General features: G+C 38.4%; 2 protein-coding genes across 2 annotated transcripts; one reads left to right on the top strand and one right to left on the bottom strand.

The window, feature by feature from the left end:
- Positions 1 to 851: 851 nt before the first annotated feature.
- On the bottom strand, positions 852 to 2,417 carry LOC306705910 (uncharacterized protein; the record flags this gene model as incomplete). The annotated part of the gene is made up of 1 exon (XM_079172786.1): positions 852 to 2,417. One exon carries the CDS (start codon positions 2,415 to 2,417, stop codon positions 852 to 854), a length of 1,566 nt encoding a protein of 521 aa, XP_079028912.1.
- Positions 2,418 to 3,389: 972 nt separating this feature from the next.
- cldn1 (claudin 1) lies at positions 3,390 to 6,293 on the top strand. The gene is made up of 4 exons (XM_079173803.1): positions 3,390 to 3,711; positions 4,519 to 4,683; positions 4,863 to 4,947; positions 5,749 to 6,293. The coding sequence occupies exons 1-4, from the start codon at positions 3,489 to 3,491 to the stop codon at positions 5,909 to 5,911; spliced, it is 636 nt and encodes a 211-aa protein (XP_079029929.1). The 5' UTR covers positions 3,390 to 3,488; the 3' UTR covers positions 5,912 to 6,293.
- The last annotated feature ends 11,339 nt before the right edge of the window (positions 6,294 to 17,632 follow it).

Genomic DNA, 17,632 nt, shown 5'->3' with positions numbered 1-17,632 from the left:
TTTTAGGAATATTCAAGTGTTCCTACTGGGAAGTTGATTCGCCTAAAAAAAAAAACACAGACATCTCTTGTAAGTCTTTGGTCTTTGGTCATAGTTTGGCCACCATGTAAAATTAGCTGTAAAGCCCGTCGCTCTTCCTGGGGGCTTGTTGTCAACTACCGGTCACTGTATAGTTGCGACATCACAACCTTATGCAAGTCCTGATTACTAGTTTAAAAGCACAGTTCCTGAATATGGGCAGTGTGCATCTCTCAGTGGATTGAGCGTCTCATTACTTGATACAGTATTCATACAGCACATAGACCTGCTTTATAATGAAAGAAGACATGGAAACCTCACTTTCTACAACTTGGGATCTTTAGCTGAAGGATCTGAATACTGAATACTTCCTCCGACATTGCCTAAATGTTTCCTGCCTTTTCAAAGTGTTGTACATTTTCAATTCAAACACATCCTTTTAAGAAGCAAATAATCCATTTTATTGACCTTTTACATTGGCAGCTGTTCCAAAACATTCCAAAGTATTCTGTACTTGTTCGGTTTAACAATGCTAGTGTACGTAAACAAGGGAGCCAGAAGCATCTACTGAGATTCAACATGTTAGCAGATGATTACTCAAAGTTGCTTTTAGCAGTGATCTTAAAAAGCAGCGGGTTGAACTTTGAACTTCACAAGAAAAGGGTTCATCCACCCCTCTTATCATTCAGCAGCATGCTTATCACATAGTGAGTTCGAGGTTTGTTTAGAGTATTGACTGTGACAGTCAGAACGGTGTGACTCTTAGCATGAAGAAAGGCTGAATGCATGACAATGTATTTGCACAGAGAACAAAGTCTGAATAAGAAGAAAAACTACTGAACAGGGATCTCGATTATTGTCTCATTGCTACATTGACGCTCATTTTTCAAAATATGCTCCATAATGCTGCCGTCATCCTCCTGAAACTGTACCTTCACTGTCAGTGGAGAGCATTTATCCACTTTACATTTGATGATTACAGTGTCACCGGTAGCTTGAAGGCTACAGCTCCTGAGATCAGGCATGTCATCTCTAGACACCGGACACACCAGCTGGTCCTTTTCGATGGAGACGACTGCCCGTCCTCTCAAATAATCGGGGCTCGCGCAAAGCATTCTGTCAAGCATCTCTATGTCTCTGCTGTTTGCCAGCATCCAGTCGTGCAGATACGACATGTGGCAGTCACATTTCCAGGGGTTCCCGTGCAGTCTCACTGTGTACAGGATGACAAAAGGGTCTAAAAGGCCCAGCGGGAGAGTTTCCAGCTGGTTGTCAGACAGGTACAGCTGCTGAATGAGAAGCTGGTTCTCAAACAGTTTACTGTCCACCTTGCTCAGGTTGTTCTTGTGAAGATAGATTCCCTTGATGCTAAATAGATTATGAAAAATCATTTCAGGCAGCAGGGTGAGCTGGTTTTCAGACAGATCAAGATTCTCAAGGGCTGTAACATTTCTAAAAGCGTCCTCAGGAAGGTCAGAGAGCTGGTTAGAGGACAAGATGAGGTCGGTAAGAGACGTCAAACTGCACAGAGAGGACAGCTCAGTCAATCTGTTCCCTTTTAGATTCAACTCCTTCAAATTTGTTGTCTCGAATCCGAACACTTTATCGCTGAAAATTGTAAGTAGGTTTCCGCGGAGGTTCAGCACCTTCAGTTTGGTTAACACAAAGAAGATATCGTCAGCGAGTTCTGATATCTTATTCCCCTCAAAGTGCAGCTCTATCAGCTGAGACATATTGTGGAACATGTCAGATGTCAGATTGCTGATGAAGTTGTTGTTCATTCTCAGGATCTCCAGTCTTGCCAGACCAGAAAAAGTTTCCCTTTTTACGTCTTCAAGCCTATTTTGGGACAAATCCAGGACACGCAGATTATGGAGGTTCGGGAAAGGGACTGGAGGCAGATCTGATATGATGTTGCCCTTCATCTGCAGAGTTTCAAGCTCTTTAAGAGAGTCAAACGTGCCAGGAAGCAAGGTCTTGAACCGGTTGGAGTTAAGCAACAGTTTAGTCAAGTTTCCTTGCTTTGAGAAAGTCCCCAAATATAAATGCTCCAGCCAGGGGTTCCCACTGATTTCCAGCTCCTGCAGCTCGGTCAGATTCTCAAAAGCCTGAGAGTGAATACTTCGTAGTGCATTACTGAGGAAGATAAGCTTGGTGAGTTGGGGGCTCTCCTCGAAAGTGTTGGAGAACAGGTACGTTACGGCTGAATTGATCAGGATAAAGTCTTTGACCTGCCTGGACATGTTCCTGGGTAAAGAGACCATCCGTTCATCAGAACACAGTATTTGGACTGAATTGAAACACTGGCATTTGTATGGACAAGAGGTTTGTGACTGTGTGTTGCCTCTGTGACAGAGAAGCAGTGCCAGGAACAGAATCAGGCCCAATTCTTTGTCCATTTTTCACTGTCAAAACATGAAGAAAGTTTCTATAAATGAACAGGAAACCAAAGTCGATTTTACTTTGACATACGAGCAGAATAAAGCTACAAAAGCTGTTTGTTCCAATGAGAAAAGAATGAGTATTTTTCTATTTAAAAAAAATGAAATCCAACATACCTGTGTGTTACAGGGATCCCGTAGCATTGAAACGAATCGCCCTGTCAATCCACAGGCCAGCTGACACAAAGTGCAAACGACACGTTTGAATTAGGCAAGACGAAAACCTTTGGTCAGCGGTCAGCTCCTGCCACGGTTTCATTTGCTCACAAAAAAAGGGGGACTCTCCTTTCGTCCAGCAATTCAACTCACAGAGCAGAAAATAGGAAACTTTTATTTGATACTTTAATATTAATATACAACATGTAAAAAAAATACGGTCTTCTGGATGACTGAGTCTTCTGTCTTTTTTATTAGTATTAGTTTCAGTGGAAGTCTGTCAGAGAAGTGTCGCTATCTACAAAAACAAAGCAAATAGATTCGAGCGGGAATGTCCTGTCACGAGAAAAGTTACTCTTTCCAGTGATTATTTTTGTCCACCAGAAATAATTCTACAACCAGTGCGACTTGTACTTCTATTTATTTAGGTATTTGGAGACACATCATTTATTTAATGAGGGTCTCTCATAGAGTAATAACACAGAGAGGCATCAATTGGAGCGCTTGAGCATTGCAAATGATCCATTAAAATTAGTTTCAATTGCTTTTGAAAGCACAACCTCAGCTGTAGTGTAAATGCAAAATGTGAATTGTGTTGTTTTAGTGTGTTTGAGTCCTGTGAGGTGTCAGTCGTTGAAGGAGACCATCTCCTCCACTAGGTGTCAGCCTGCTCCTCCTAACTTTGAAGTCAGAGTTGGTGACATTCTTGGATCCTCCCTCTCCTCTGGGATGTTCCTTGAGGATGCGCGGGTAACTGTACACTGTTTAGGATCAGCTCCACCACCCCAAGCCTCCGGGAACTACATCAAGACAAATTTAGGATCGTTTTTTATCTTTTCTTCATTTATCATTTCTATTTTCTGAAAACAAACAATGGCCAATGCAGGTATACAGCTCCTTGGGTTCACGTTGGCCTTGCTGGGCTTCATTGGCACATTGGCATCCACAATCATGGTGGAATGGAAAGCTTCGTCGTACGCCGGAGACAACATCATCACAGCTCAGGCGATGTATGAAGGGCTGTGGAAGACCTGTGTATCACAGAGCACTGGTCAAATTCAGTGTAAAGTGTATGATTCACTTCTACAACTACCAGGTAATGTTGTTAAACATATCATGTTTTCATTATGCTGTACTACTGATCGTATCATCAGGCCCAGCACAGTGAGCGTATAACAGTCACAGTATATTGTGTCCTAAATCATTTCCCTTCATCATCATTTCTTCTTCTACAAAAATAGCGTGGGAAGAAAACGGGAAATGGGATAGTGAAACATTGTTCGATTTTTTTCAATATTTTATGCATTCAGGAAATGTCTACATTTTCAAAGTAAGATGTGTGGGCCTGTATGCTGTAAAAGAGGAATGTGTGAATCTCTCTGGGCATTCAAACCTTCCTAAAAATGGCTTGCATGCTGAGACATGTCCGTCAAATACCAGCAGATGGCTGAAAAAAAAACACCTATTCTTCATTTAAATCAATTTAAGAGGGATAGAAGTTATGTATTGTGTTGGATTTCAAATGTAAATGTAGCCTTTGTAAATAGATTTTTAACTTCTATATGATAAAAGGTTGATATGTGCTTCATCAGATAGGAACGCTTCGAGTACACCTCAGCTGGATGTGACTCATGTCGTCTGCTGTTTTGTGCCTGTTGTAAACAAGAAGAACAATGAGATTCAATAAAGAACTTTCTTAAGCTTAGGTTTTGTTTAAGCTATCATTTAAGATACATTAGAAATAGGGGCAAGTAGTCACAAGTAATCACTGTTTGCAATTAATATGTATTTGAAGTCAGAACAGGAATGACCCAGGGGGAAATTAATAAAACAAATTAGAAAGCTGGGAAAGTGCATGAAACCTGCTCAAATCTATGATCCTGTGCCGTGTCTTTGCTTCCAGGGATTGTCCAGGGCACACGTGGGCTGATGCTGAGCTCCCTCTTGCTGTGCTGTATTTCTATCTTGGTGAACATGGTGGGCATGAGGTGCACCACCTGTATGGCAGATAATCCGGAGCAGAAGGACAAAGTGGCTCTAGCTGGAGGGGTTATCTTCATTATCGCTGGTCAGAGTCCATTCACTTCACACATGCAAGATGTTGCACCACACTACTGTGTGTTTTGTTTTGACTACTGTATTGCAACAGTAGTCATATGGTAGAAATGTTGGTACAGGACAGATGACACAGTCTGGCATTTTTTAACCTGCAAAACTATAAAATCTTTTTCCGGTCATGGTTTTCAGGTGTGCTTGCTCTGGCGGGAACATCTTGGTATGGCCACAGAATAGCCACGGACTTCTACAACCCATTCACTCCGACTAATTCTAGGTGAGGTCGTCCTTCTCTGCACATTCAGTCAGGAATTCACACTAAGTATCACTGTGTCTGTGTGTAATGACACAGAGGACAGACTCTTGCCAACTAAACTATCTTTTATTATACTGTTGTTCTCCTGCCAGTCCAAGTTAATCAGGTAGTATTACACACTTAAAGAAATAGTTTTCAGTGGTGTAAAAGGTTTTACTGAAGTACAATACCATTCTGTAAAAAATGATACAAGTAAAAGTCCTTCCCTCAAGGTATTTCTCAAGTAAAAGCACAAAAGTAATATCAGTAAAATGTATTTTAAGTATCAAAAGTAGAATCCTTTGTTGGGCAGTAACTATTTTATATACTCTATTTTGTAAATGGATCGTATATATATTGTTTGTAAAAACTTAATCTGCAAATTAACTGGTAATTATGTGTCACATAAATGTAGTGGAGTAAAAAGTACAAAAGTAAGCATGTAAAGGACAATACAATTGAAACACTCAAAATAAAGTACCTCAGAATTGTAGCCGAGTCAAATAAAGTACTAAATATACATGGTGACTGGAGAATTTGGAAAATACTAGTAAATATGAAGCTACAACCAGCAGTCGGTTAGTTTAGCTTAGCATCGAAACTGAAAAAAAGGGGAAACAGTTGACCTGTAGTCGTGTTGTGATCTTTGAATTTTACTGCTGTAAATCAGATCCAGCCCAATTAAATATAATATATTCAGCTTGTATTTAGACTTGATGACTTGTAATGGGTGTCCTTTTCCAAATGCAAGCATAATCAACGTGATGTGTGAATAATTCGCAGGTATGAATTCGGAAGTGCCTTGTTTGTTGGATGGGGAGCGGCCAGTCTCATCATCATAGGAGGGAGCTTCCTCTGCTGCAACTGCTCCAGCGAGGACTCTGGGAAATCTCCCCGCCACCCAGCGTCCCGCTCTGCAGGCCAGCCAGGCAAGGACTACGTCTGAGGAAGAAACGTGGTCTTTTGCAGGGAATTGTCTTCTGTTACTCAGATTTGTGTTTCTTAATATTTTGCAATGTGTATATTTGCAGGTGTTGTTTTTGGTGTATGTTTGTATTTGTTTGGAAATACACTCCATTCTTTGGTACTGCATACAGCTCATAGACAGACAGCAAACATTTGGAAAAATGAAAGAAAATATTGGCATCCCTCAAGTACTGCAGGAAACTTCCACATATTCACAATGGAAATTTATATTACAGACGACAACAACTATAACCCATTTAATATAAATCTGCTCAGTGCATGAGTTTTATTTTTGTTAATTGCTTTGTTTGGATTCTTGCCACTATTCCATCAAATCATGTAAAATAAAAATTGTTTTTGTACTATTGTATGTTTTTATAGCATTCAGGTTTGGTTTGGTTTGATGTGTAACATATGGCTGCTGTTCAAATCCTATATAAACCCCTGCAAGCCAACAATGTTTTTGCATCTCTCAGTACTTTTGAATTTTGTGTGTGTCACTCATCCACATGCCCACTCGTTCTTTTCATGCTGTTGGAATGGCCACTTAGCGGCTGGACTTCAAGAGCAGCATGCTTGACACAGAGGTTAGGTGCAAACCAACATTTATTTCATCAACAATTATCACAAAGCAGGACAGTCATCTTAAGCGTGGTCCTGGCAGCGACAGCACTTGATTGAATCGGGCAGCTTTACTGGCGAGGACCTCAACCCCACTACAGTATAGGTCACCTAACAACACAATTACTTACACCACAACAAATACATTCAAATGTATTGCTATCAGCCTAATACCAATCATCTGCATGCTCTCTATTGGTGTTACACATCACATCAGAGATCATATAAAGCCCGAACAGGGAATTCAACTTCTCTAACGCCCCTCTACTAATTAATACATGGAGAGGAAACACAACAGTGGTAAGTCACTTGAACATAATACACACTGCATGTTATTTGACTGCATAAACAAACAGTTTGTACCCTCAATCATCATTTTGGCAAAGATAGCCAAATGAATCATATGTTTGTCTTTACAGGCACAGCCTTCAAACAATTCTACCGGAGGCTACTACAACATCTACCGGAACCCAATGATCAACACAGTTCAATAAAACATTCAACCCTTTGAGTGTGTGTCTTATTCCCTGAAGCAGTCCTGTGTACAAAGTGCTACAAATGCTTGTAATGGAGATGGCCTTCATTTCACATGCTATATCTTTAAAACAGGGTTACAGATATGTCAAGGGAATTATGATTTCAACGGTAAGTGTGTGTGTGTGTGTGTGTGTGTGTGTGTGTGTGTGTGTGTTTGTGTGTGTGTGTGTGTGTGTGTGATACTCCTAACCAAGGTTCGGTACCTTTGTCGTCGCCATCTTGTTTTTTTGGCCGCAGTTATTTTATTTTTTGCAACCAGAAGTGACAAAAAAGAATGAAGGTAAGACTTCTCAATGCCGAGTAAGACATTTGTAGTCGACCGGTGTTAATTTTAACATAAAGTTGTCAAACAAAAACACGGACAACTTACAGACTAGACAACGCAGTGGTTTCAACATGTCAATCAGAAGGTAGCCACACCCTAACGCATACCTTGCTTTATCGTCTATTTTACACCCTGTTGGCTATTACAAAGAATGCAAGTTTAAGGCACTTTCGCATTGGCTTCATTTATCAGAATGAGAGGTTGCTGCCTGAGTGTGGCACTAATGCACTTTGCTTTAGTATGGTGCCGTTCCATCTGAGAAGGATGTTAATCACACTACCATCTGTGCATATCTGGAAAGTCAAATGACATGATTTTTATATTTGAATGATAATGTGTCTGTAATGTGTTTTTTTTGCAACTCTAATTTATGTCAAAAAAGGTCCTGAATAAGTAATGTTATATGTTGTCAAGAAATTAAAAATATAGTATGTCAAAAAACAGTCATAGTATAGAATTTCGGAAAAAGTGTAGTATATAGTATAGTACTCGAAAAGTACAAAATAGTCTTAGTTTAGTATGTTGAAGAAAGTCATAATTAAGTGATAATATAGTATGTTGTAAAAAGTCATAGTAGTTCTATGACTCTTTTCAACATACTATACTACGATTTTTATCGACATAACCTTTCAATGTCATTTATAAATGCTTTGTAAGATAGTCCCCACTTTAGATGAGGTCACGCAAAACACTTTACTAACGACTAGTAACTACCTTAATTAATCATGAATTAATCATGAATTAATCATGAATTGCAGTAATAATACGCATTTATAAAACATATATTAACATAGTCCCTAACCATATATTATTATATATATATATAAATGGATGAATAATGTACATCTAAATATGTTCTTAATCATTTACTTACACTTTATAAATGATCGTATTAATCATCTACAACTCATTAATAATTGGTTTGTAATATAATACTTAATTTACAAATGGGGAATCCATCATTTATAAAGTATGAAAACACAATCATGAAACACACAATAGACGAGCTTATTAATGAAGAAAAAAACATTTATAACTGTTGTTATGAATACCATACTAATGAGTGTTAATGTAGAAACAATGCTTTATAAATGATGAATTAAGTGTTTACTCATACTTAACTAATGCTTCATAGTGTGTAGTTATTATAAAGTGTTACCAAATTTTTTATGCTATACTATGACTTTTTTATGACTTTAAGTCTGTGCAAGAATGTGCGTGCGTGTGTCTCCCAAAGTGATGCATTACAGCACATGGCCAAGTTATACCGTGACATCTTCTAAGAAAGATAGGGATCTATAAATAAAATGTAGGCCTATCTATAGACTAATGTTTCGGAGTAACTAAAAGAAATACTAGCGAACAAATAAACAGTGTAGAAAAGTGACAGCTCACAGGACTTGAGTGTTTGTTTAAAGCTTCAACCTAACCATTTAACATATCTGTAAAGCAAAAATAAAGACCTTAGAGTGAGCAATTGTATGTTTAAGAGAATGAAATGAGTCAAAATAATCTTTTCATTGTCCAACATGTGGCGACGACTGCTGCAGAAATGTGTTGCCTCAGGGTCAACAAAACCAATCCAGTCAAAGAGAAAGGAGGCTGGGGAGCGGCTCCTGACAAGCATACCTCAAGCCCTTGTCCCAACATGCCTTTTCACAGCGAAGGCATCAGATTTTATGAAAACCTGATTCCAAATAATTTACACCCATCTATGTTTAGTACATAAACTCACACTGTGATATATATGGAGGGGTGATGTAGAATGCCCCCCCCCCCCCCCACATCCAACCAGCACGCTCACAACAATACTGCATATGTTTTACCTTCTGTATGAACAGACAGTTGTCTTCATTGTATCTCGCACAACACACACTGTGCAACGATTCTGCAGCAGCGAGCGCCACCATCTGGTAACCCGAGAGTCTGCAGCTCAAATAACAGAAATGAAAAACAGAGAGAAGATGCAATGGTTTAAGTATTGTTTGAAATGCTGGATGTCTGACAATAAAGTTCAAATTTATGTTGAACTCGTTTATGCAACAGGAAAAAAACATAAGACAACAGCCTAAACACAATACACAAATAAGAAGAGGGACGACATGCAACAAAGGTCCCCATCTGGACTCAAACCAGGTTTTGTTGCAGTAACATCAGCATCTTAAAAGCCGGGACCATCAGGAGGATGAACCTCCATATCACATTCTTTGCAAAACACTATTTAAAATTAAATTAGGTTATTAGAAAAAAAATGCACCTTTGACATATTGGCAGTTTATGTGCCTCGATAATGTTGAACTGATTTAAAAATGCAAGCAGCACAAAACATTGTATTCCTTCATAAGCAACAAGCACACAGTGGTCATTGTATGGCTCCCTCTCCAGAGACACAACTACTGCAATAGAAACTCACCGTGGAGCAAACAGAAAGAGGAAGTTGATAAGAATGGACAAAACTAAAGTATTTCTTTAAGATATGAGTAGTCTTCATCATAACATTCCTTCATTAATTCATAATTCCTTCATTAATGATGTCTGAAGATGTCGTTCAATCATGGCTTGAAAACATCAATGCCTTGACTGACTCATCGTTTTGTTAAGAATTCCTGTTGTTGGGGTGCCCTCATATTTTAGGGGTTGCGATGCTGAACATAAACTGCATCGTAAATCAATTTTGCTTCCCGAGAAGTCACAAAAAAATACAGAATGAATCATCAAGACCCTTCTAGTCAAATGTCACAACCGTCCTTTTCAAGTTCCTGAATTTGAAATAGCGAAAGTGCACTCAAAGTTCAGGTCCAGCGGTTGTGGTGTGGTGATGGGAAGATGATCATTTACTCTTCCCCCCTTACATCCAGGAACTAATCTGGGCTCATATTACTGTCAGTGACACTGCTTTGTATTGTGATGTACATCCAAAGTACAGTTCAAGATATACTGACGGGACGTATTAATAAAAGGTATCCATAAACAGCAAACTCTGGATGAATTTAAAAGCCGTGAAAGAAGAATCACAATATTTGAAATTGCAAGTAACAAAAACATTAAGATATGATTCAACGGGCAATTTTAAACAATGTTATGCTGATGTAGATTTTTTCTTTTTTAAATTACAAGATGAAAGTATAAAGTATTTGTTGTTAACTTAGTCAATAAGTGCATTGTGAAAATATTCTGTAGAAAATGTGTGAAACGTGATCATGTGTGGCCACTAGAGGGCAACAGAGGCAAAGTTTTGGATCACTTTCCCAAAACCTGACATACATGAGAGGTATACACATAAAACTGTAAACGCCATTTATTGTTAGTAAGGTTTAAAAAAATAAAGACGAATGGATAATAAGATTATGAGGTTTATTCTGATATGTTTATACAACAGTTGTAATATTTATCACCATTTTGACCTTACACAAATCAACAAAGAGAATCGTTTGATGGGAAATGAACTAAACAATGCAATATCACAACTATCATATATTTTCAAATCATAGAAAAATATTATTAATCAACATAAATCATGGATACTACTAGTTTGATAATAATCACAAAAGACACAAAGGAGGACAAACAGGAACGCACATCTCGTGATCTTATAAGCACCATGACTTTAAAAGGTAAACGTATCAATTGCATTTATTTGACCTTTCATGACACTGTTTACACTTCTATATGGCTCTGACTCTCACTCTAGTTCACGTTAATATCTTTAGAAGTGGTATAAAATTAATATAAACGTTGGGGATTCTTGGAGTCTCGGCTACTGCTGTAGGTCAAAGGAGGGGAAGTATGCAAACAATAAACCACGGCGCACCACAACATGTCCTCAGATTTGACCTTTGCTCTTCTTCACACTTTATCCTCAGACAACAGTCTTAAAATAAAATTGCCCAAATCCTATTTCCCCAAAGTTACGATGTGCACAGCTACTATGCAGAAGTTGCTTGTATCGTAATCCAATTTTTTTTTTTTGTATCAGCAAATGATCCATAAAGTATGACAAAACGCTGCAGTGAAGGTCATTCTGAGTGACATTTTTATGATCTTTCTAAAACGACTGCACACTCAGACCGAGGAAGTGCATCAGCAGAGCAGCACTTCCAGTAACTCCAGGGCTTTTCCCCTCTGTAGCCTGGTATTGGACCTGGATCTGGACCTGGACCAAACTCTAACTCAAACTGCTGTAATCAGCAGAGAGCAGCTGCCAGACATCACAGAAAAATCATTGAACGGCTACAAAATCAAACAGCAAACTACGCTGCTGTTGCTAAAATCATTTCTTTCTTCTTCCAGTAGCATCTGTGGCCTCTTGAACATTACAGAACGATCCTGAAAGTACAGAACGAGGGGTCGTACTTGTCTTAAAATAGTGTGTCAGCTACTGTCAACGCTAGGTACAGATCAGCTTTATCTCACAGTGCAGAAATCTAAACCTGAATTATTTGAGATGTGTAACTGACTAAAGTTACACTGACGCTCCCTTAAGATAATTACCACTATATATAGAGCGAATATAGAAATAGCTCTGCCTGTTAGCAGAGAGTGAATATGAGTGAAGTAAAATAATCACATAACAGTCTTTAAAAAAGGATATAATGACTTCTTAAAGTCGTTATACTGACGATGGCGGTGAAAGAAATATCCCTGAAATGTAATGACTTTTCTTTTTCTTTGCTTGCTTGCGTCATTGTTTTGTCCTCTAATTTTCGATTGTCTCTGAAAGATAGTGACCCTATCTTAATATATGCAATATATTAATGGTATATTGTCTTCTCTGCCTTTTACTTACTGCTTAATTAAGTCTTTATATTCTAACATGCTGTACATTTATGGTTCAGGCTCTAATAGAAACACTGGAAATCTGTCTCCTTTAATGCCCTTTAAAGTATGAATCATCAGTTAGATCCATTCTTTGCTCCGTTGTTATAGTCTTATTAGCAGGTGTTGAAGGTATCGCAGTACATACACTCAAGAACTGAGGTACATTTTTTAGCTTAACTTGAGGGCATCCATTCACTTCATGCTTCTAGACCACTATATATATATAATTTATATATATATTTATATATATATATACAAATTATATTTGCTGTTAGACATGAGTCTGATCTCCCTGTGAAGGCCATGTGCATTTATTGTCCTGATCCACCTCCTGTTCTCATTGTTACATTTTTATTTCAATGGTACTTCATAGGAATAAAAGCACTCATTGAAATTAATTGAGAAGATTCACATAAAAGCACACTCACACACACACACACACACACACACACACACACACACACACACACACACACACACACACACACACACACACACACACACACACACACACACACACACACACAGAGGCAGTACAAACAACGACGCAGGCAGATAATCCTTGAAGCTTATAATGAGATCACCTTGAGTTAGAGAGAAATCTTTCATATTTATGTTTCTGTGGTTGTGTGTGTGTGTGTGTGTGTGTGTGTGTGTGTGCATCATATTGACTTAATCAACTCTCATTGCATGTCATAAGCAGTGCAGCTCGCAGCTCATCAACACTTATTCCACCTCCGCTGACCTCCTCAAACAGCTGGATCACTTTCTGTACGAAACAGATGACCGTCTCCATGGGAACCAGGGTCTCCTCCTCCATCTTTGTCATGAGTAAACACGAGCAGTGCTTTTTATGTAACGTCTCCATCCGCTACGCTACATAGAAAAGAGGGAGACGGACACTATGTGACGCATGCCGGTGATGCACATATGTGGTTGAAATTCAGCTTTTTGGAGTAATATTAAATTTAACATTTTAACTAATTTGAATCCCATCTTATGTTGAGAATGTGGTAATACACAAAGACAGTTATAAGCTCGTTAACAGTAGTAGTTAACAATGTGGTAAAATAAAGTACAACCTCAACGGAGATACTCACTTGCAATCTTGTAACCTTCACTAGAAAGCAACAACATGAATACAAAAAATGAAACCATCTGCAGCGCAGTTCTCTCTGCGTTGAACGATCAAAAACAACGTCCTTCAACTCAGCAACAACAAACTTAAGGCATCTAGTTGGCATTTCTTTATCAGAGTATAACTTGGATACAAATCTTCACCTTTTCAGCAGTCGACCCTCACTCGACTTTCACCTGCAAGATAAAACATTTTGCATGGTTCCCTCTCCTTGAATCTGAGGAATATTTCCACATTCTCTCTTGCTCTATTAGGTGCATATTTTGGATCCCTAGCAGGAGTCTCCAAAATATCCAGAGCAGCATGACCAAGATGTGGACACGAGTAATTTAAACACAGACATTGCCAGGCGTTGCTGCTGTGACTCCCTGCCTCCTCCCATCTGAAAGAGAGCGGGAGCCAATTGAATTCAAGACCCGTCACCTCTGCTTTCCTGAGCGATGCCACAGCCGACGTCAGGAAACATATTCAAGGTAGGCCAAGAGTCCCCGGAGTCATAATTTGTCAAGATATAGAGTGTATGAGAACATTGGATTTACCAATGCAACCATTTTATTTGTCACTGCTCTGTTTTGAAATACAGTTTGATTCAAACCTTCAAAAAATGTTAAAACAGTTAAAACATTCTCAAAAACATGATAGGGGAGAAATAAAATGTTTCAATGGACAATGTTCCCTTTTTGAGCAGGGGACCATGATGGAAGTATAATTAAAATACATTTTTTTTACAACCAACATTATTTTTCCTGGTCTAATAAAAGCTTTGGTTTTAAGTAAACACTCACTGCCATTCATTTATCTGAAGTTTTTTCTTTTACTTTTCATTTTTCTTTGCCTTTCATCCAAACTGTGTCATAAATAAAACTCTAGACATCGACATATTCACATCCACACATCCGGTATTTCTTAAACAGTTACGTAAATATGGTTGTACATGTGGTATCAGCTCATATTTTGTCCTCAAAAGGCCATGGAAATGTTCCTCCTTGAGCCTTAAACTAACACCGCAAACCCTCCACGTGGCGGACACATGGCTCTGATCATGAAACATGGAAAGCCAGAAATTATATCTCTTTTCCAAACACACACAGACTTTACCACTGAGCTGCTGGCTTATTGAAAAACATTTAAAAAAATTTAAAACAGGTTTTTTTGTATTTAGTATTTTTTCAATTACAATACTGCTTTCTTACATAAATGTAAGTTCTTAGTCATTAAGTGTTCTAAATGTCCCTATTGGTCTGCATTTCTAAATATTGCTGTTATGCTTGGCATGAAGGAAGAAGTCAAATGATATTGCCCAAATGTAACTTCAAACTGTCAGTTAAAAGCCCTGCTCACCACGTTCCCATACTTTGGCTGATTAAAGCGGTTGACTTCGGGCGGTGCTTTGCTGAGAGTTGAGTAATTTCATCTGCTCTAAGGGGCAATAAGACAAAGAGTGTTGCTGAGCCACATGTAGCAATGCCACCATGCAGGACCATGTTGTCAATCCAAATGCATCCCATGTTAAGGGTTCACAAGTGAGATATATGAGAATGGGTGCGTGAATATCGTACATTTTAACAACAGGCTGCAATTTGATTTACATTTACTCCGTGTCGCACTCCTGCTGCTCTGGACAACCACGTTTCCATCAGCAACATGCAAAAGTTTTCAGCATATTGATGTTTCCTAAAATACCAGAGGGGGTTGGGAGAGAGAGGGGCCACTGAGAACATGAGGAACTAACGGAGACTTTAAGTGAGTAAAAAACACTCGAAGCTCTCTGTGAAAGGTGTCTGGCAATTTTGTGTATTGGTAGAGGAGTTTTATTCCCTAACTATGCCAACAGAGGGGGTTAATAGTGACATGGATGATAGTAAATAGAAATCATCTGTTTCAAATAAAAAGGAAAAAATAAGACATTTCAAAATGATCAGTCGCAGTTCTCCAAAAAAGGAAAATGATTAGAATCATTTTTTACTTATGCCGTCATATGAAATTCATCCATTCATCCAATTAAGTAATTTGGTCTGCGTGGGAAGCTAACTGGAAACACTAAGATAGAAGTTAACTCGGTAAGTCTCTTCATCACTGAAGGACTATTTTAGTGCTTGCCGGTATTTAGTTTCATTGTCAATGAAAAATACACATAATTTCCCTCGTTATTTGTGGGAAATCACATATTAAATATGGATTTTAAACACATTTTGTAAGTACTGCAATGTTTTCCTTTGAATCAGCTGCAATCAGCTGACAAGTAAAGCCTAAAGTGAGATTAAGTACTGGAATGTATGTTATATGACATGTATTACAAATATGATGCTATGATAGCATGGTATTTTACATGTGTAAATGTAGTTTATGTCAATCAATAAGTAATAAAGTGCCCTTTATTTCCCACCATCAGGATACCCTCCACTGAGGTTTTGAAACAGAAAAATATTAAAAAACAATTATTCCAACATCTTGGTTGTATAAAATATATTCTAATCAAAATATCTCAAAAGGTAACATATTAAGATGTATGAAAATAAATTTGATAATACTTCATTTCATCCTGTTCATCCAGAGCACAATCTTGACAATAAAATGATTTGTTTTTTAAATCAACAAAAACAATCTGAGAGCCATGAAATGATGACAGTTGAGGTGGTTTGACCTTTAAAAACTTGCTTTTGTATATTGGTTACCAAACACTGAAGTATATGGTGTGTGTGTGTAAGGCCTGATCAACATCGTTACCCTCCGCTATCTGACCCAATAAGAAACATGTGCTGAGGCACTCCGACGTTCTCACATTGAAAAGAAACTACATCATTGTGTTGCATCCCGATTTTAAAGGATTTCTTTCAAGTCTGAATAAAATCATTTCAGTCCTGTCAAAGAGCTGGATATCTACCCTTTGTTGAGTTTTAATTTCAACAGTTTGTGAAGGGCTTTTGCTCTGCTCTTGGCAATTTCAATTGTCATTATGCATTGAGACATGAAGGGACTGTTGAGAGAAAAAGATGAGGGTGATAGTTCATCTTCAGTGGTACAATTATCTAACTGAACATTGACCAGATTTGTTTCATACGATGAGATTTTTGTCTTTGTTTTTCATGAGCAAAGAGACATAGTACGACTGACCTGCTGGCAGCAGATGATTTCTTCATGTGCCAAAAAACATGAAAACAAATAGTGAACTAAAGTCAACATAGCATTAAATTACATCAATGGTTTTGAAACCTTTTGTGCCCAGGGCTCTCCAAAGAGCAAGCCAAAGTCTCAAAGCACACTTGTTTTCACATCAGTGCAAAATAGCATCTATAACACATGCTATCATTCTTATCACTCTGAAAATCAGAGTACTGTGAGTATAGAGTACTTTTTCTGTCCGTGGACACATTTTGTGACCGCTATAGCGTCGTCAGATGCAGTCACGCAACCACAAGGCCGATTTTGAAGATGTGTGTGGTTCGAATAACGGCGCCGGAAGTAGAGGAGTAGGAAAGTGATAAGGGGCCATTGTTCAAGCACATTGAGTGTGACATTTTTAAATCTTGTCATTTACAAAAAACACAATAGTGAAATCTCTGCAGACTCACTTCGCCGCTGAGAGATAAGCAGGAGGTTACCTAACACAGATAATATGATTGGTCTCACATTCCATGGAAAATGTAACAAATTACACGGCAAAGCTTACATAAATGCGTAAGGTGGCATAAGTAAGTGTACACATCAATCCCACTTATAGAGTCATGCGTCACAAAATGTATTATTGGTCGCCTTTGAAGGCGCAGGCTCTAACAAGGCTGCTGCTAATGAAAAGAACATATAGACAAAACTGCATCTATTGCAATTTGTTCTAAAGAGGTCATGGGAAGATTAGAGCATCCAGATTCAAGCCGGACACAGTGTGTATGTAGTGTTCCCGTCTGATTCAATTTACAAAGAACATGTGAGTGTCACTCAGAGGACAGACAGAAAATTACAGGAAGATGACAACAGGAAACTGTGAGCGCACTGCTGCTGTTATTTCAGTCTGAAATTGGCCAAAATGTTCAATCTGTATCTGACGATTTGATTAGACTCCATCCACCCCCAGAAAGACACGTTCAGAAGTCAGAGTTTGATATTTAAAGGAAGCATTCAACATTTTGGGAAATATTCTTATTTACTTTATTGTTATTTCCGTCTTTATTACTGGAGCACTTATGGCATTTGACACGATACACTCATCTACATCGGAGAAGTTAATCGGGGGGTTTGGATTAATTAGTGGGGAGAGGACCCTG

Source organism: Pholis gunnellus, assembly GCF_910591455.1.
Source record: "Pholis gunnellus genome assembly, chromosome: 14".
NCBI lineage: Eukaryota > Metazoa > Chordata > Actinopteri > Perciformes > Pholidae > Pholis > Pholis gunnellus.
Note: the sequence above shows the minus strand (reverse complement) of the source record. Positions and strands in the feature narration are given on the sequence as shown.

Coding starts and splice junctions, on each gene's coding strand:
- cldn1 (XM_079173803.1), top strand. CDS start 3,489: ATGGCCAATGCAGGTATACAGCTCCTTGGGTTCACGTTGGCCTTGCTG. Junction 4,684..4,862: donor GGTTATCTTCATTATCGCTG/GTCAGAGTCCAT, acceptor CATGGTTTTCAG/GTGTGCTTGCTCTGGCGGGA. Junction 4,948..5,748: donor TTCACTCCGACTAATTCTAG/GTGAGGTCGTCC, acceptor AATAATTCGCAG/GTATGAATTCGGAAGTGCCT.